Raw genomic sequence first — 20,487 nt, 5'->3', positions numbered from 1 at the left:
TATGAAGGAAGGAAGAATGAAGGGACAAGGATGTATCTATTGTTTGTATTTTTAGGTTTGATATTAGAGTTATGAAGGAGGGAAGAATGAAGGGACAAGGATTTATCTGTTACTTGTAATTTTATTATAGGTTTGATATTAGAGTTATGAAGGAAAGAAGAATGAAGGGACAAGGATTTATCTATTTTTTGTATTTTTAGGTTTGATATACGAGTTATGAAGGAAGGAAGAATGAAGGGACAAGGATTTATCTATTGTTTGTATTTTTAGCTCACCTGGCCCAAAGGGCCAAGTGAGCTTTTCTCATCACTTTGCGTCCGGCGTCCGGCGGTGTCTGCGTCCGGTGTTAACTTTTACAAAAATCTTCTCCTCTAACACTACTGGGCCAAATTAAACCAAACTTGGCCACAATCATCATTGATGTATCTAGTTTAAATTTGTGTTTTTTTACCCGGCCAACCAACCAAGATGGCCGCCATGGCTATAAATAGAACATAGGGGTAAAATGCAGTTTTTGGCTTATAACTCAAAAACCAAAGCATTTAGAGCAAATCTGACATGGGGTAAAATTGTTTAACAGGTCAAGATCTATCTGCCATGAAATTTTCAGATGAATCAGACAACCCGTTGTTGGGTTGCTGCCCCTGAATTGGTAATTATAAGGAAATTTTACTGTTTTTGGTCTGACATTATCTTGAATATTATTATAGATGGAGATAAACTGTAAACAGCAATAATGTTCAGCAAAGTAAGATTTACAAATAAGTCAACATGACCAAATTGGTCAGTTGACCCCTTAAGGAGTTATTGCCCTTTATAGTCAATTTTAAACCTTTTTTCGTAAATTTCCATGATCTTTTACAAAAATCTTCTCCTCTGAATCTACTGGGCCAAATTAAACCAAAATTAGCCTCAATCAACATTGATGTATCTAGTTTAAAATTTGTGTTTCTTTACCCGGCCAACCAACCAAGATGGCCGCCATGGCTAAAAATAGAACATAAGGGTAAAATGCAGTTTTTGGCTTATAACTCAAAAACCAAAGCATTTAGAGCAAATCTGACATGGGGGAAAATTGTTTATCTGGTCAAAATCTATCTGCCCTTAAATTTTAAGATGAATAGGTCAACTGGTTGTAAGGTTGCTGCCCCTAAATTGGTAATTTTAAGGAAATTTTGCTGTTTTGGGTTATTATCTTGAATATTATTATAGATAGAGATAAACTGTAAACAGCAATAATATACAGCAATTTAAGACTAAAAAATAAGTCAAATGACCAAAATGGTCAATTGACCCCCTAAGAAGTTATTGTCCTTTATAATCAATTTTTAACAATTTTCATAAAATTTGTGAATTTTTACTAACATTTACATTGAAACTACACGGACAAGTTCATTATAGATAGAGATACTTGTAAGCAGCAAGAATGTTTAGTAAAGTAAGATGTACAAACACATCACAATCACCTAAACACAATGTTGTCATGAACTGTCTGCTTCCTTTGTTTAATTCACATATACCAAGGTGAGCAACACAGGCTCTTTAGAGCCTCTAGTTAGGTTTGATATTAGAGTTATGAAGGAAGGAAGAATAAAGGGACAAGGATTTATCTATTATTTGTATTTTTAGGTTTGATATACGAGTTATGAAGGAGGGAAGAATGAAGGGACAAGGATTTATCTATTGTTTGTATTTTTAGGTTTGATATACGAGTTATGAAGGAAGGAAGAATGAAAGGACAAGGATTTATCTGTTACTTGTTATTTTATTATAGGTTTGATATTAGAGTTATGAAGGAAGGAAGAATGAAGGGACAAGGATTTATCTATTATTTGTATTTTTAGGTTTGATATACGAGTTATGAAGGAGGGAAGAATGAAAGGACAAGGATTTATCACTTTTCCATCAGAAGAATCAGCAGAGAGAGCTATGCATGATACCAATGGATTTACCCTTAACAATAAACCCATGGCAGTTGTATCCTTTATTACATATTTGGGTCTCAGTCAGGGTTTCCGCTGGCGGTTGCCATTTTAATTTGCGAAAAAATAATAATTGTGGCGATAAAAATTCGTCATTTGCGAAAGAATTTGGCGAAAGAAATATATAAAACGATTTATTTTCCTCCATCTTGTTTATTTACTTTTTAGCTCACCTGGCCCAAAGGGCCAAGTGAGCTTTTCTCATCACTTTGCGTCCGTCGTCCGTCGTCCGTCGTCGTCGTCCTGCGTTAACTTTTACAAAAATCTTCTCCTCTGAAACTACTGGGCCAAATTAAACCAAACTTGGCCACAATCATCATTAATGTATCTAGTTTAAAATTTGTGTTTTTTTACCCGGCCAACCAACCAAGATGGCCGCCATGGCTATAAATAGAACATAGGGGTAAAATGCAGTTTTTGGCTTATAACTCAAAAACCAAAGCATTTAGAGCAAATCTGACATGGGGTAAAATTGTTTATCAGGTGAAGATCTATCTGCCATGAAATTTTCAGATGAATCAGACAACCCGTTGTTGGGTTGCTGCCCCTGAATTGGTAATTTTAAGGAAATTTTACTGTTTTTGGTCATTATCTTGAATACTATTATAGATGGAGATAAACTGTAAACAGCAATAATGTTCAGCAAAGTAAGATTTACAAATATGTCAACATGACCAAATTGGTCAGTTGACCCCTTTAGGAGTTATTGCCCTTTATAGTCAATTTTTAACCTTTTTTCGTAAATTTCCATATCTTTTACAAAAATCTTCTCCTCTGAAACTACTGGGCCAAATTAAACCAAAATTAGCAACAATCAACATTGATGTATCTAGTTTAAAATTTGTGTTTTTTTACCCGGCCAACCAACCAAGATGGCTGCCATGGCTAAAAATAGAATATAGGGGTAAAATGCAGTTTTTGGCTTATATCTCAAAAACCAAAGCATTTAGAGCAAATCTGACAAGGGGCAAAATTGTTTATCTGGTCAAAATCTATCTGCCCTGAAATTTTAAGATGAATGGGTCAACTGGTTGTAAGGTTGCTGCCTCTAAATTGGTAATTTTAAGGAAATTTTGCTGTTTTGGGTTATTATCTTGAATATTATTATAGATAGAGATAAACTGTAAACAGCAATAATATACAGCAATTTAAGACTAAAAAATAGGTCAAAATGACCAAAATGGTCATTTGACCCCCTATGAAGTTATCGTTTTTATAATCAATTTTTAACAATTTTCATAAAATTTGTGAATTTTTACTAACATTTTCCACTGAAACTACACGGACAAGTTCATTATAGATAGAGATGATTGTAAGCAGCAAGAATGTTTAGTAAAGTAAGATGTACAAACACATCAAAATCACCTAAACACAATTTTGTCATGAACTGTCTGCTTCCTTTGTTTAATTCACATATACCAAGGTGAGCGACACAGGCTCTTTAGAGCCTCTAGTTTCGAGTTTCTCGGACTTTACCCGATCAGACAATACTCGGAATTCACCTTGACCTCATTAAGGTTTGGACAGAAAATCAATAATCAGCTGATTGCATTTTATAGCTATCGACAACAAAGGACTATATTAATAAAGGTGTTGATTGAATTGTTTGACAAAATGATATGGTTAAATGGCTTCTGCTAAATGTCACATAAAGAACTTATTTACCACTTTTCGACGCACGTGTTTGAAGCAAACTTTTGACGTCTCCTCCACTTTTAACGATAGTTTAGAAAAGAAAGCTGTTGTTGTGACGAAAAATGTCCAAAAGCAAGGAAAATCTCGGATTTAAAACTTTAATTATCCTTTGACATTAATATCGGTAACTGATAAGGAAGACGTTTTTAAAGTCGTTTGAGTGACACATGTGTTTCAAGCCTAGTTTTACGTCTCAACTTTTTTATTTACGATGGTCAAGTAAAGAAAACTGTTGTTATGAAGAAATCTATCCAAAAGGTTGGCTCGAATGAGAGTAGCCCTTCAATGTAATGACTACACATAAAACGAGGGATCAATTTCATGTGATAAAAGCTTTTGTTTTGTTGTAAAAAAAAATTCTTAGTACAAAAGGGAACATTAGTATTTTTCTTTTAAAGAAACTTTCCCTACGAACTATACTGGTATTATATAATCAAAACATGTCCATTAATTTTGTTATATTCCAGGACGTATATCTTTCTTTATTATTAAAAGTATAGTAAAAGTTGTTTAGAATACAATGAATAGTTTTCCCTTTTAAATTAAAATAATCTGTTGTTTTAAAGTAAATTTTTAGTGTTTATTCATTAACATGTAAACTCTAAAATAAGTTTGAGAGCATAATCATAGACACAATGGGCAAAATCATCTTATTTAAGGGAAAGGGGGAGGGGGGTAGAAAAAAATGTAAATTTTAAACGAAAAATATAGTTATGTTATTTGGCGAAAAAATAATAAAGTGGCGAAAAATATATTGTTTTGGCGAAAGAGGTGGCGAAAAAAATAATTAACCCAGGGGAAACCCTGGTCTCAGTGCTAGTAGGCTGAATAGTCACACACCCCTTTGACACAGATATTGAAAAAATGTCAACATAAAATTGAGAAAGGAAATGGGGAATGTGTCAAAGTGACAACAACCCGACCATAGAGCAAACAACATCCTTGTTTATAATAGTTATCAGCTCCACATTGACCTTTAGTTTAAAAACGAAAAAAGTTTCCAACAAATTCTTCATTCAACAACAAACAAACAAAAATCTGTAGACAAAGGAAAAACAACCAATGTTTTTATCAAATTAAACACATGGTGTTATGACAGGGTTAAATCAGGGTGGTTTTCATAATCTACTGATGAATGTCTTATGTTTGTCAATGATTAGTTGATGGTTTTAAAATAAGTACTTTATATTTGGAGCTCAAGTTTACTCCAATAAAATGTGTTATGAAAGTACATGTTTACAATATGATCCTGAAAGAAAAAAAATATATTTAAAATTTCAAAAACTGGGGATTCATAATTATTTGTTAGACAGCAATTTTTCGTGGAATTGGTAGATACAAGTGAACCAAGAATTTTAATGTTCAGCAAAATACAAGTTTTCTAGAAGCTTGTATGCAAACTTTATCCAAACCACAAAATCAAATATCCATGAAAATTGATACCCACAAGGCGGAAATTTTATTGTTATTGTTAAATACCAGACTTAACATCTTATATAGTCTTTTTTTAATGGAGTATAAACTAAACAAAAGTAAAAATTAATGTAAAATCACTTTCAGAATAGAAAAAACAAAGGATATTGGCTATCCATTCATGTCACAAAATAAGTTCATGCACAGCAAAAATAAAACACACAAAAAGAAAAGGAACAAATCTCAAAGTGAGGCATTAAAAAAACACAGAGTTTGGTTTCAACAACTTACAAACATGAGAGCAAGTTGTCTCATTGGCAATCATACCACATCTTATTTTTTATATGACCACTGAATAATCAAATCTTCAATTTCAAAGCATCAATATTAAGTCAACTATTACATCAAACTTAATTGAACAAAGCATTTTTTTTTCTATATGTTTTTATACGACCGCAAATTTTGAAAAAATTTTCGTCGTATATTGCTATCACGTTGGCGTCGTCGTTGTCGTCGTCGTCGTCGTCGTCCGAATACTTTTAGTTTTCGCACTCTAACTTTAGTAAAGGTGAATAGAAATCTATGAAATTTTAACACAAGGTGTATGACCATAAAAGGAAGGCTGGTATTGATTTTGGGAGTTTTGGTCCCAACATTTTAGGAATTAGGGGCCAAAAAGGGCCCAAATAAACATTTTCTTGGTTTTCGCACTATAACTTTAGTTTAAGTTAATAGAAATCTATGAAATTTTGACACAAGGTTTATGACCACAAAAGAAAGGTTGGGATTGATTTTGGGAGTTTTGGTTTCAACAGTTTAGGAATTAGGGGCCAAAAAAGGGCCCAAATAAGCATTATTCTTGGTTTTTGCACAATAACTTTAGTTAAAGTAAATAGAAATCAATGAAATTTAAACACAATGTTTATGACCACAAAAGGAAGGTTGTTATTGATTTTGGGAGTTTCGGTCCCAACAGTTTAGGAATTAGGGGCCAAAAAGGGACCCAAATAAGCATTTTTCTTGGTTTTCGCACCATAGCGTTAGTATAAGTAAATAGAAATCTATGAAATTTAAACACAAGGTTTATGACTATAAAAGGAAGGTTGGTATTGATTTTGGGAGTTTTGGTCCCAACAGTTAAGGAAAAAGGGGCCCAAAGGGTACAAAATTAAACTTTGTTTGATTTCATCAAAATTGAATAATTGGGGTTCTTTAATATGCCAAATCTAACTGTGTATGTAGATTCTTAATTTTTGGTCCCGTTTTCAAATTGGTCTACATTAAGGTCCAAAGGGTCCAAAATTAAACTTAGTTTGATTTTAACAAAAATTGAAACCTTGGGGTTCTTTGATATGCTGAATCTAAAAATGTACTTAGATTTTTGATTATTGGCCCAGTTTTCAAGTTGGCCCAAATCGAGGTCCAAAATTAAACATTGTTTGATTTCATCAAAAATTGAATAATTGGGGTTCTTTGATATGCCAAATCTAACTGTGTATGTAGATTCTTAATTTTTGGTCCAGTTTTAAAATTGGTCTAAATTAAAGTGCAAAGGGTCCAAAATTAAACTAAGTTTGATTTTAACAAAAATTAAATTCTTGGGCCTCTTTAATATGCTGAATCTAAACATGTACTTAGATTTTTGATTATGGGCCCAGTTTTCAAGTTGGTCCAAATCAGGATCTAAAATTATTATATTAAGTATTGTGCAATAGCAAGTCTTTTCAATTGCGCAGTATTGTGCAATGGCAAGAAATATCTAATTTCACAATATTGTGAAATAGCTAAAAAAAAATTAATTAAGAGTTATCTTTCTTTGTCCGGTATAGTAAGCAAGAAATATCTGCAAGAATTTGTTTTAATTGGAGTTATCTTTCTTTGTCCAGAATCAACTTAAATCTTTGTTATATACAATATACAATGTATATTAACTTTTTACTACCAACTGATAAATTTAAATAATCTTTACCATTCAGTGATAACAAGCAGTTTTTTCACATCTTAATATTTTGTGATGTATTTAAATGAGTAGTAATTGTTGCAAACTCCATTAGAATATTTTAATTGAAATTAGTTTTGGAATAAGGGAAAGGGGGATGTGATTAAAAAATTGGGTTCAATTTTTCTCATTTGAAATTTCATAAATAAAAAGAAAATTTCTTCAAACATTTTTTTGAGAGGATTAATATTCAACAGCATAGTGAATTGCTCTAAGAGAAAACAAAAATTTTAAGTTCATTTGAATACATTCATTCTGTGTCAGAAACCTATGCTGTGTCAACTATTTAATCACAATCCAAATTTAGAGAGGAATCCAGCTTGAATGTTGTGTTCATACTTGCCCCAACCGTTCAGGGTTCAACCTCTGCGGTCGTATAAAGCTACGCCCTGCGGAGCATCTGGTTAATTTGTATATTAAGCAAAATATTATTACTCAAGTTTTTAATCACTTTTTTCCTTAACAATAATCCAGCAATTTGCACGATCAGCAAAAGCAAAAGATGCCACTGTAGAGAAATCTTGACAGATGGATGGTTTATAAGGGAGAATAAGTTATTTCAAATCTCATTGGAGTTGGTTGCTGAAACTAGAGAATTTGATAGACACCATGACTTTAATACTAAACTGAATCAACATTCAATTGTATTGGTTACAGAAGACAGACAAAAATCAATAAAAATCTACAATTTGATGATTAGTTTAGTTTAAACACATTTATTTATAGTGGATTAAGAAACAAGTTTTTCAACTTATATTGATCCCCTTTGTGTGTGCGAGTCCTGCCTTGTAGCAGCATTAGCCTGCTATTTTTCGAAATCTACAGGGTGTCTTTAACGTGCAAGGAATATGGGTCTCTCTTAACACGGGTCAGCCATTCCGACGGATTATCATTGTTTCCTCAAGACCATACTCGCAAAGTGGTAATTATGTTAATATGTACTTTACAGTTATATACCAAATCATTAACATCATGTTTTTATGTCCCATCGACGATAGTAGAGGGGCATTATGTTTTTTGGTCTGTGCGTCTGTTCGTCCGTTTGTTCATTTGTCTGTCCAGTTTCAAGTTAAAGTTTTTGGTCGAGGTAATTTTTGATGAAGCTGAAGTCTAATCAACCTGAAACTTAGTTTATATGTTCCTTATGATATGATCTTTCTAATTTTAATGTCAAATTAGAGTTTTTACCCCAATTTCACGGTCCACTGAACATAGAAAATAATGTGTGAGTGGGGCATCTGTGTACAGGGGACAAATTCTTGTTGAATTTAAATTTACATAAAAAACAAGACTAATACATGATGTAGACCTGCATCATTGCGTGCTATTGATTGAAATAACATGTTCTGATTATTCCTGGTCATTTAAGCCAAGACAATTCCCCTTATACAATAAGTATTGTCATACCCGTAGCCAGGGGGGTTTCGTACGAACCCCCCTTGAAAACAAATAAGCACTGTTAAAGTCAATGTTCTGTTCGAATTGTGACTGTTAAAGTCGAGTTTGTGAGTCCAACGAACCCCCCTTTGGAAATTCCTGGCTACGGGCCTGATCGTCTATAAGCTAACAGAAATAGGCTCCACAATAGATGTACAATTTACTAACTGCTGCAAGTTATCCAGCTTCAGTCAAAATATAAAATCAGTCGATAGAAACAAAGAAATGTTTGAAGAAATTAAAGTTTGAATTTTTGTGACTTTATTTTTTTCTGTTCTAGAGTTATGCCCCATCTACAAATAGAAATATTGCTAAGTTCTTTGTTTCCATTCTAACACTTTAGTTTGCCTCAACTTAAAGCTATGAAACTTCTGCACATGCAATGCTAATTACCAAAAAACATAGAATTTGGTGGCGTCACTTTTACCATTCTAGATTTATGCCCCTTTACAAATGGAAAGATGCTTGATTTTTGTTGAGCGTGCGACTTTTGTCACAGAAAGCTATACATAGGGATTGTGATCAAAGCGCGGCTATGGCGGTGGATGCTTCATACTTTATATATAGATGCTTCATGTTACAAAGTTTCCCTTTGTCATATGTCCATTGTCCTTCACCTCATTTTCATGGTTCAGGCACTACTTGAAAAAAAAGTTCAGATTTTTTGTAATGTTAATTTCTCCCTTATTATGTGTACCAGTAATAGGATAACTATATTTGGAATTTGTATACCTTGTAAGGTAAGACAATTTTTATTTGACCTCGACCTCATTTCATGGATCAGTGACCAAGGTTAAGTTCTGGTGGTTGGGCAACTCCATATCTCAGATACTATATGCAATAGGTCTAGTATATTCGGTGTATGGAAGGACTTAAGGTGTACATGTCCAACTGGCAGGTGTCATCTGACCTTGACCTCATTTTCATGGTTTGGTCAAAGTTTTTGGTCTTTTTTTCTTATTCTATATGCAATAGGTCATCTATATTTGGTGTATGGAAATATGTTATGATGTACATGTCAGTTTTGCAGGTTTTATTTGACCTTGACCTCATGTTCAGTTCATTGATCAGTGTTAAGTTATTGTGTTTTGGTCTGTTTTTCTTAAACTATAAGAAATAGGTCAACTATATTAGTTGTTTGTAAGAGTTGTAAGCTGTACACATCTGTCTGCATGGTTCATCTGACCTTGACCTCATTTTAATGGTTCACTGGTCAATGTTAAGTTTTCTTATAACCTATAAGCAATAGGTCAACTATATTTAGTGTATTGAATGATTGTTATGTATACATGCATTTCTTGTATGGTTTATATGGCCTTGGCCTCATATTCTTGGATCATGTTAAGTTTATGTGATATTTGTAGAAAAGCTTTATATTTAGGACTATCAACATAATATAAATGATTAGTAAAGAAGGTGGGACATTTCAACATGTCACTCTTGTTACGATTGTTCTCTAATGTAAGTTTGCCCCAACTGAACGTAATGAACATATACACTCTGCTAATTATCTTGAAAATCTGATCAAATACAAAATTGGGTAGCATCACATTTACAGTTCTTGAGTTATGTCCATTTACAGCATTATAAGCAGGGGCATTATCTGTGATACTTTCAGCAACATTTTGTACATCCTGGAGTAGAGTTTTCATGGATAGTTGAAGCCACTTCAGCCAGAGTACCAGAGGGGAAAATACCTTTAGTAGAGAAACCAGTTATTCTTGATATATCTTGAACAAAAATTGCATGGGCTTTAAATTAATCTAGCAACCTAAGAGTTAACAGGCAAGTTAGGACTGTAGATCAACTTCTTAGATCATGAGGCCTCTGTTAAAATCAAAGAGTAATAAACAGAATAATTACTGTAGATTGTAAAAAGTTTTTATTCAAGCAAAACTTGAGCAAACAAAACAAGCAAAATGTATTGCATAGAGTACCTTAATCACAACATCACACTATATAAATGTCAAATACATCGTAATAAATCATAACATTATCTTTCTTTATGGACACACAGATTTTGAAAAACATTAATGAGTCTAAAATTATTTTTTCTCGTTACCAATTTTTACCAATATTTGAAGCCAAAAAATCCCATGATAGTGCTAATATGGCTAAAACAAACAATTAAATCTGAAATAGGTTTGATTCAGATGGAATATTTATTTGGAATGACGCAGAACAATATTATAATACTCTCAAACTTTAATAAATTAATTTACTTGCAACCTCTCTTTCATCACACAAAGCAATACATTTGACTATTTTTTTGTAAGGCTATTCATATCTTAAGAAAGCAGAAATATTATTTTTTATAAAATGTTTTCTTCACATTTTACATTTTTTATGGAAGAAAAGAAAATGCATCTTGAGAATTCTTAAGCAAACTGATTAAAAGCCATCAAAATTCATTCCAAAGTTAAAAAAATTATGTGCATATACATTAACAAAAACAATATAAATATTCACAATTAAAAACACAATCACATTTATAGACACAATATAATGATAATTTTAAAGTACAATACATGATTTATCTCCCTTTAAAATGATTCCATGAATTCTCGATTTCTTTCCATGTTTTATCATTTTCGAAAATTGTTGGAGTTGTCAACTATTTGATCACCTTTTTAAATGTTATGGTGATTTTTTTGTTGATTTTTTAGCATGTACTGTACTTAAAATTAACTGTAATACTAGTGCAAATTTAATACTGAATGTAAAAAATACAAGTTAATAACAATCAGAGTGTATAAATAGAAATCTGAATATAAATAAGAAATGAAAATGTGTATACTAGTGCAATGCAATCACATAACTTTAAACTGGATGAAACACATTGTTTCTGTATATAAAACTTTAACTATAGACCAATGTTCCTTTTTAAAAAGCATTTTAGTTATTCAAAAGGAAGAAAATCTGTTTAAGTCTGTCATTAAGCTATGAATAATGATAATTTGAGATAATACATATTTTCTTAACAGTTATATGATAAAGTACATTAAAAATTTTGAAGCTGTCGTAAGAAATCTTGCATATTTTGGTTTTGATTTTTATCTTGTCAGACTAACATAAGAGCTGACTCCACATTCTATAGCTATCTTCACCACTGGCTTATATAGTCCTTAGACTGAAAATAAAAAACACATTATAATTAGACAATGTTGTTTAATTCAATACAAAATACTTCTAAATCATTATCAGGGTTCAACAATTGCATAAGTAATGCTTTTTTCAACTATAAATAAATATATATGAATAGAATGATAGAGGGTTTATGTTAAAAATTCCAAGAGATTTCTTAAACTCCAAAAGTTTTTTTGGGTACGTTCTATAAATAAGTTATATTGTCTTATAAAAATTTCCTTCCTTAAATGTTAACTTGGGCGTATGACATTTGCGTCGATTTTGAAAATTTTCATTCTTTCATTTGCGCCGATTTCATTTTTTCATTTGCGCCGATTTATATTTTCTCCTAATTGGATTTACAGGTAAGTAACAGGTTATACTTTTAAATGTAAATTCCAGGGAATACAAAGAAAGCCACAACAAAAGATAGAATACTTACGTGAACCTACTTTTTAAAGCTATATTTAATATAGGAGGTACAGACCCAATTTGCCCGCTATGCAAACTTGAGGAAGAAAACCTTCAACATTTTCTCACTAAATGTCCATTTCTATGACCAATTAAATCAGCGGAAAACTAATTTTAAACTAGGGAAATATTAAAGCAATTAATTGTCGACTGCAGAAAACTAGTGGGTTCTACGTATACACTTCAAACGACAGTAATTTCTTAAATGCGGTTGAAACAATTTCTAGAGATTTGTGTGATAATTAAATAACATCAACAGAGAATAACTCAGATCAATGCTCTATCATTATAAAAAATCATCATTCATCACATGGAATTAAACTTTTTTCGATACTTTTCAGAGTTCAAAACAGTTATATCCATGTTATGGTTGATAATTCATAACATTTGTACAACTGGCTAACTAAAAAAGGTCTTGAATGATAACAAAAGTAAGAGTTGTCTCATTGGCACTCATACCAAATCTTCTTATATCTATTCACCTGTAATTTACCTGTGAAAAAATCGGCGCAAATGAAAAAAATGATTGGCGCAAATGAAAGAAAAAATCGGCGCAAATGCAAAACGCCGGTTAACTTGTTAAACTGAGACAAATGTTTGACTAATTTCTATATTTATATTTCCAACAGAGATTTATTTCTTTCCATAAAATTATTGATTCATGTTTGTGTTTAATACCACATTCAGTATTCATAGACATTTCTTATCAAGTTTTGGTTGTGGAAACAGATGTACCAACAATACATGCAACCAACCTTCATTGTTGAAGATTGCACCATGACCTATAGTTGTTAATTTCTGTCATTTGATCTCTGGTGGAGAGTTGTCTCATTTGTAATCATATTGCATCTTCATTTTTATATTCAGCAGTAAAACTGCCAATCTTTGTAAATAAGAAGAAGTCAAACCTGGTGACTGAGTGAGTGACCTTGACAGAGTAAGGACTCACAATATCTATGTTGACAGGTTAATTATAAATATGGATGGACTACTTAATTAACATAATATAAATATGATAAACCAAAATACATCTGTAGATTTTGATGTAGACTAGTTCCCTGTATACTTACACTATATCTGTTATTCAGTTTGGCAGAATATTCATATAATTGTTGTCTACGTGCTTCTTCTCTTCTTTTCCTTGAAAAATAAATAGTATATCAATTTATACAGACATTAAATGGAGGAATGGTTGCTAATATGATTTAAAATTGAGTATATTAAGAACTTACTCATATTGATAAAGCAACCAAAAATAACTAAATATTCATCTTCAAGAGCAACTTACAAGTTATAGTCTTCAAATGTCTAACAAGTGTATACATAAATTAATATCAACTCTAAATCTTTTCAAGATTGTTATTCAGATTGGTTAATATGGCTTCAAAATCATCTGGTGAATGGTAGCAAATGAGAGATAAACAAGACTTCATTGTTTAAATTGTGTATTGCGACTTGCATTGTGTTCAGTATTCTTCCAAAAAAACTGAATGCACATTTGTAACTATAAAGTAAATGTGAATCTCGATTACAGGCTAAAATGCAAAATCTGTTATTTATAATAATTCAAGGTAAGTAACTCTACTTACTTGTCTATTTGTGAATGATGAGAAACGAAGGTAAGTAACTCTACTTACTTGTCTATTTGTGAATGATGAGAAACCAAGGTAAGTAACTCTACTAGCTTACTTGTCTATTTGTGAATGATGAGAAACCAAGGTAAGTAACTCTACTTACTTGTCTATTTGTGAATGATGAGAAACCAAGGTAAGTAACTCTACTTACTTGTCTATTTGTGAATGATGAGAAACCAAGGTAAGTAACTCTAGTTACTCTACTTACTTGTCTATTTGTGAATGATGAGAAACTAAGGATAGTAACTGTACTTACTTGTCTATAGATTGTGGGTCATGACCTGCTGGTTCATCAGGTGGACTACCACACTTTCTGTAATGTTCTACTTGTAGATCATAGCCGTTATCCCGTGTGTTATATCTATTCTCATTATTGGCAAGGGTTTCCTTAAAAATAAAATTACAACAAATATGTAATTCAGAATTTTTGAATATATATGTGACTATTTTAATAGTGTCAATAGGTTACAACATTGGAACATACTGTTACAAATACTAAATAAAACTTTGTTTGAAGATTATTTTTTTTACTGTTTTGATGGTTTCCCTTATGAACTAATTTTTCAAACAGTTTCACACTTTGCATAGAGATGGTTTACACCCAAAATAAGTTAACAGATGTATTGATATTTGCATACGGTTAATTTATATCGGAAAAGTACAAATAACAGGATAAAATTGAGAATGGATTACTATTTAGGAATGTGCCTAGAAAAACAACCCTGGGCAATGAAAAAGCACAAAAAAACCAACAACCAGAGCCCACCAATGGGTCGGGATCCTTAACACAGGGGAAAAAATCATGCACAAAGAGGCATGCTTCAGCTGGCCCCTAAACCAAAATATGTACTAGTGCAGTGAAAATGGATGTCATTAACTCCAAAACATATATGAACTAAAATATTTTTTAAACATATAAGACTAACAAAGGTATTTGACAAAAATATCTCGTTAAAGATACATAAATTTGTAAGTGTACAAATTTAAATTTGCATTTTTTCAATACAAAATATGTAACAGATTTGAATTACACATATGGAAATAATATATTATTAAAAGTTTTCACAGTTAACATAAATGATCTACATTGTATCACTTCAAGCGTTATTCAATACAAGACAATAAAAGAAAGTTAAATTTCGATTTCAAATTGAAGATCCAAATTTAATGTTCCATTAACTTGATAAAGACATAAAAGTTCTATTCAACAAAATTAAATGGAAAAAGAAGTGTCAAATTAAAAATTTAATGTTTGAAAAAGGCATTGTTTGTTAAGCTTTTAATGTGTTCTGTGTAAGTCTTTTCATGCCTTTGAAATATTTTACTGCTATAAAAAGCAGGTTAATGCTTTCATATTGACTATTATTGATATTGAAGACTCAATTGAAATTCATATTGGTACATGTACAATGTATATAGTACCATTAGTAATTTAGTTTCTCTTTAATTATATCATTATAAACACAAACTTAATAATAACTAAAAGAAAACAATCCAATAGGAGCGACATATGGCTACAATATTTAACCTCCTTAGTATATATATATGTTTTAATTATATTTCTAAATATTGCTACAAAAGAAAACAAAAAAAAATTTAAAAAAAATTTGTAAGGGTTCCTGGGAACCCAGTGTCTCGCCTATTTTTGCTGTAAATTGCGACTCAACAACAATGAGGAAAAAATCAATAAAAATATTCCTCTTGTTACTATTTTATGATTGTAAGAAAATCTAAGTCCATTTAAAAGTAAATTACAGAAAAAAGGAGTAATCTTTTTACAAACTTTACTTCTGGATACAATCTTATGATCATAAATAAGCTTCTGTTCAAGTTTGGTACAAACCCAGGATAGTTATTAAAATTCTAAAAACTTTAACCACAGAGTGAATGTAATGTTTCCACGCAGAAAAAACTAAGTCAATTTATAAGTAAAATACGGAAAAAGTGGAATTTTTTTTTACAAAGTTTACTTCTGGATATTATCTTATGATCATAAACAAGCGTCTGTACAAGTTTGGTACAAACCCAGGATAGTTTGAGAAAGTTATTAAAATTCTAAAAACTTTAACCACAGAGTGAATGTTTTGTTTCCCCGCAGAAAAAAACTAAGTACATTTATAGTAAAATACGGAAAAAATGGAATTTTATTTTTACAAAATGTACTTCTTGATACTATCTTATGATCATAAACAAGCTTCTGTCCAAATTTGGTACAAAGTCAGGATAGTTTAAGAAAGTTATTCAAATTTTAAAAACTTTAACCACAGAGTGAATGTAATGTTTCCCAGCAGAAAAACTAAGTCCATTTATAAGTAAAATACTGAAAAAATGAAATTTAATTTTTACAAAATTTACTTCTGGATACTATCTTATGATCATAAACAAGCTTCTGTCCAAGTTTGGTAGAAATCCAGTACAGTTTAAGAAAGTTATTAAAATTTTAAAAACTTTAACCACAGAGTGAATATTTGTTGACGCCGCCGACGACGCCGACGCCGACAGAATGTAGGATCGCTATGTCTCGCTTTTTCGACAAAAATGATCAGACACATTTATACTATTTATATATATATGTCGCTGGAATTATTGCAGGGCCAATTAATTCTAAATTGCTTCAAAATTAAATTGGTACAAGTATTCACATGTAAAAATCTAGAATTTTACTAGTAGCATCAAAATTACATGGATATTTATTAAAATGTCTCAAGAAAGAAACTTTATATAAACATGATAAATTTAAGCCTTAGAAACATAAATAACATCAACAGTCACTCTGACATCATAATTTATTTAAGTCAATCAGGAAATATTCATCTGTTCATAAAAGATTTTGTCACTGTCATTTTATTGAATTTGGAACAATTGAAAGTAATTAATATAACATACACCTGTCAGATTTTTAATTTCAAAGAAAAAAAACTGTGGCTTTTTTAGTGTATCTGCTGTGAGTATGATAAAGAAAGAATGTTTATATAGACATGAATATTCATGTTATCCAATAAAAAGACATGAATATTCATGTTACTAGTGAAAAACATTAAATAAAACATGTAAAACACATATATGTGTCTATCTGTTGATTTAATTAAAACAACATGTTTATTCATGTATAATTGATTGAAGTATCAATTTATTGACCCTCACTCACCCGACATTGTTGTATAAATTCAAAATTGATTGATTTTTTTTGTTGCTTAATGTCCAGTGACAAATATTTCATGTATGTAAAGGACGAGAACAAATAAACAATACATCCAATAAATAGGTCCTTTAATAGCAGTCATCCTTGGACAGGATGAAAGCATATTAAAAAAGTAGAAAAAATTGGACTGCCACATGAAAAGGACAGTATAATTTAGATAGTGTCAGATATTAGTGTTTAGGAGCACAAACATTTTTTTTAAAATAATATTTTAAGCCATCTTGATTTCAAAGATTAAGCTCAAATTTTTTTTTTCAATAAAAATAACGAGAGAAATTAAAAAAAAAAATAAAGTAAAATAAAACTTTCCTTTAAAAACTTGATCTTACTTAAAAATGACTCATAAAAGATAATAAAGAAAGAAAATAACCTACTTGTGTCAAATTATGGATTTTATCATTATGCTAATAAATTATTTAAGTCTAATCTTCTCTATTCAGGTTATAAACCTAATATAATATTTACATTTCTTTGGCTGACATGGCTGAGGAGTGTTTGAACATCAATAAATATTTATAGGAATTATTAAAATGTTAGACAAATCGATCATAACAATATAACAGAAATTTTACCTACATGATACATTAATTTATACATTTAACAAAATTAGTTTTTCTATTCAAAAAAATTCTTTAGACATGTTAGATAAATTTTCACTTAAACTGTCAATGATATCAATGAAGTCAATAAAAATCCCATTTTTCCTATACTTATAAAATAGTAAAAACCTTACAAAAATACTCCTTCAACTAGGACATGTATAGTAACTTCTAATATGTCTCATTTGGTAGCAAATGACTATACATCAGCACTACAATATTGGGGATGTTACCTGCAGTGGTCCATTTTGTTCCTTCAATCTTGTTTATTGCGTTTTTTACTAACCCCAATTTAATACACCTTATCATATTTGGAGATCTGTCCTGTTTGACTGTAGAATCTGTTCACTTGAATTTTTGTCATCATACAACAATCATTTTCCATTCATGCCATTGTGGCATCAGACATGTCAGATATTTTCAATTTTTATATTATTGGAACTTTTGTAATGTAGTACTGCCTGTTATGGCAGACATCTCAGTGCATAGCACCGGAAGCAAGTTAACTCGTACCAACGAAAACTCGTACCATGTTAACTCGTACCAAAAAAGTTTACTTGTACCACTGGGAAGTTGTACCATTGCAAACTCGTACCATCAAAAATATATAAAAATTAACGAATATTTTATGGTATTTTTTTGTAAACTTGATAAAACTAATGTTGAATTACTTGAATTTTATACTGGATTTTATAGACAAAAAAAAAGTACGAGTACGAGTTTACAATGGTACGGGTTAACTATAATTCCATAGCACCTACCCCAAATACTCATTTAAAATCTCTCTATCAGATGAAGATATTATTGTCGATCTCTCAGAGTTGGAGATTTAAATGTAGTGTAAACTACATTGAAGTTTTGATTAGACTAGGGGTCATGTAAATTCTCCCTACATCTTTTCTGTTTACTGACCTTTATATAATCTGTCTGTATATATGCCATTCTATCTGCCCTCTGTTGTCGTCTTCTTGCTTCGTTATGTTCGGCTATTCCTGATGCTGCCATTTTTAAACTTGTAGTAAAATAAATATATGGCGGGAAATTAAATTCCAATGTTTATCTGCCAAAATTTGTCTATTCAAATTATTTTTACCAAGAAAAGGTTTCTTCTTTACCACCGATTCACAAATGGATTGAAGAATATTTGGCCGAGTGACAGGTGGGTCGGTGAAAGAAAGTAAATCGATCGATTGCACAGTGTGAATCCGTTGCCTAGCACGCTAAATTTGACCTTGTGACCTCAGTTACTACCAGGGTCTTTTTTCCCTTCACCACTAGAGAGTTCGATATTTAGGTCGAGCCTAATCCCCAAAATAATAAATTTTTATTAAAAGTTTTGACATGATAAAATGATATAATTTTACTGATAAAAGGCATATGAATAAACTTTATTTGTATGTTAACCATCATACAGACAGTTGTTAAAATTCCAAATTATGTAAGCAAGAATTTGTAAAATTATATAAAAACGGACGATTCCGCCATGGAAACTGTAAACAAACTGATCAATGTCAAATACACGCTTCAAATTAAGGTTCCCCCGAAAACCTCCAATACATTTCTGACAACAATATGTCATAATGTTCGTATAACATATATTTTCAAAAAACAAATTATTCAATGGTTAAAAGTTTTAGAAAAATTTTGTATAAACTACTGAGTTTTTTTAATTTTTGAGGTGACAAATTTTTACTCAAATATTCTGAATTTTAATTTATCCTAAAGCGGGGCAATTGGGAAATTTTGAGATTATCTGAAAACTGCATTAAGCAAAACACATTTCTACACAAGAACATGAATAGATCCAAAACTTACATAAATGTCAAACGGAATTTACAACGTTACCCATTGTCACAGCGATGATGAAATCATCGGGTTTTTTTTTATGAACTTTTGAACCTGTACCGATATTTTTTTTAAATGATTAAAACATAGGATTGTATAACACAAACGTATAATATATCAGGCCTATATGAACCATCGCATGAAAAGATTAAAGACTGGGAAATTACCAAAACTGCAGACTTTATTGATAATATAGACGGAGAAAAAGTAAACGAAATACTGACTCGACTAGTAAATATATATATATATATGGTTGACAATGCAACAACTTGTAAATGAAACAACCATAAATACCGCAGTTGAGAGTATAAGTAATTTACTAACCGATGCAGCTAAAAGTATTTTTGGCACATATAACCAGCAAAAACTTAATCCAAATTTACAAAAATATAAGAAGGCATCCAAACCGGGGTTTGATGATTATTGTAAAGAAGCCAGGAAAAAATATAAATCATCAAAAAGAAAGAAGAAATCGATCTCAACTTCAGAGGGCCGAAACTAAATCGTTAGAGAAAAATATAAGAGGACTATGGATAAAAAAATGAGAAAACATAGGGAAAAAAATAGAAATAAAATAAATAATTTGAAATCCACTAACCCAAAAAAATATTGGAAAATTTTGAATAGTGGAAAAAAAAACAGAAAAGTCCTAATATACCTATGAACATATTGTTAGATTATTTTAAAACGGTAAATGCTGGTAGCGCAAATTAAGATGGTGAAAATGTAAACAACCAAAACGATATAGATAGATTAAACATGTCATTAAATGTACCCATAAGTGTAGATGAAATTGAAAAAGCAGTTAAAAATCTGAAAAATAATAAAGCCTCTGGTGACGATATTATTATAAATGACTTTATTTAAAGCATTCATTTCATATTTTATTTAGTATATTAGTAAAGCTGTTTAATATTATATTTGACAGTGGCATTATTCCCGAGATTTGGTTATTGGGAAATATTATACCAGTATATAAAAACAAGGGTGACAAATTGGATGATCCCCAAAACTTTCGGCCTATCGCTATTATTAGCTGCTTTGGCAAATTATCTACCTCTGTTTTGAACAAAAGATTAAACAA

At 30.9% G+C, this 20,487-nt stretch overlaps 2 protein-coding genes across 3 annotated transcripts in view; one reads left to right on the top strand and one right to left on the bottom strand.

Annotated features, from left to right (window-relative positions):
- Positions 1–7,782, top strand: part of LOC134695467 (RNA-binding region-containing protein 3-like) — a 29,366-nt gene extending 21,584 nt beyond the window's left edge. The window contains exons 14-15 of one of the 2 annotated variants that reach the window (XM_063556735.1): positions 1,845–1,977; positions 7,564–7,782. In XM_063556735.1, the coding sequence (XP_063412805.1) occupies positions 1,845–1,977; positions 7,564–7,614 (184 nt within the window). In that variant the 3' untranslated portion in view covers positions 7,615–7,782. The other variant, XM_063556736.1, reaches the window with a different exon arrangement.
- A 2,609-nt stretch (positions 7,783–10,391) lies between these two features.
- Positions 10,392–18,810, bottom strand: LOC134693954 (uncharacterized). Its single transcript, XM_063554933.1, has 4 exons — positions 18,471–18,810; positions 14,014–14,144; positions 13,194–13,263; positions 10,392–11,656 (listed from the first exon to the last, which is right to left on the bottom strand). The coding sequence occupies exons 1-4, from the start codon at positions 18,561–18,563 to the stop codon at positions 11,630–11,632; spliced, it is 321 nt and encodes a 106-aa protein (XP_063411003.1). The 5' UTR covers positions 18,564–18,810; the 3' UTR covers positions 10,392–11,629.
- Positions 18,811–20,487: the final 1,677 nt, after the last annotated feature.

Source organism: Mytilus trossulus, chromosome 13 (assembly GCF_036588685.1).
Source record: "Mytilus trossulus isolate FHL-02 chromosome 13, PNRI_Mtr1.1.1.hap1, whole genome shotgun sequence".
Lineage (NCBI taxonomy): Eukaryota > Metazoa > Mollusca > Bivalvia > Mytilida > Mytilidae > Mytilus > Mytilus trossulus.
The sequence above is the reverse complement of the archived record's forward strand: the minus strand, read 5'-3'. Positions and strand labels throughout refer to the sequence as shown.

Coding starts and splice junctions, on each gene's coding strand:
- LOC134693954 (XM_063554933.1), bottom strand. CDS start 18,563: ATGGCAGCATCAGGAATAGCCGAACATAACGAAGCAAGAAGACGACAA. Junction 14,145..18,470: donor TACAGACAGATTATATAAAG/GTCAGTAAACAG, acceptor TTTATTTTTAAG/GAAACCCTTGCCAATAATGA. Junction 13,264..14,013: donor GACCCACAATCTATAGACAA/GTAAGTACAGTT, acceptor TTATTTTTCAAG/GAAAAGAAGAGAAGAAGCAC.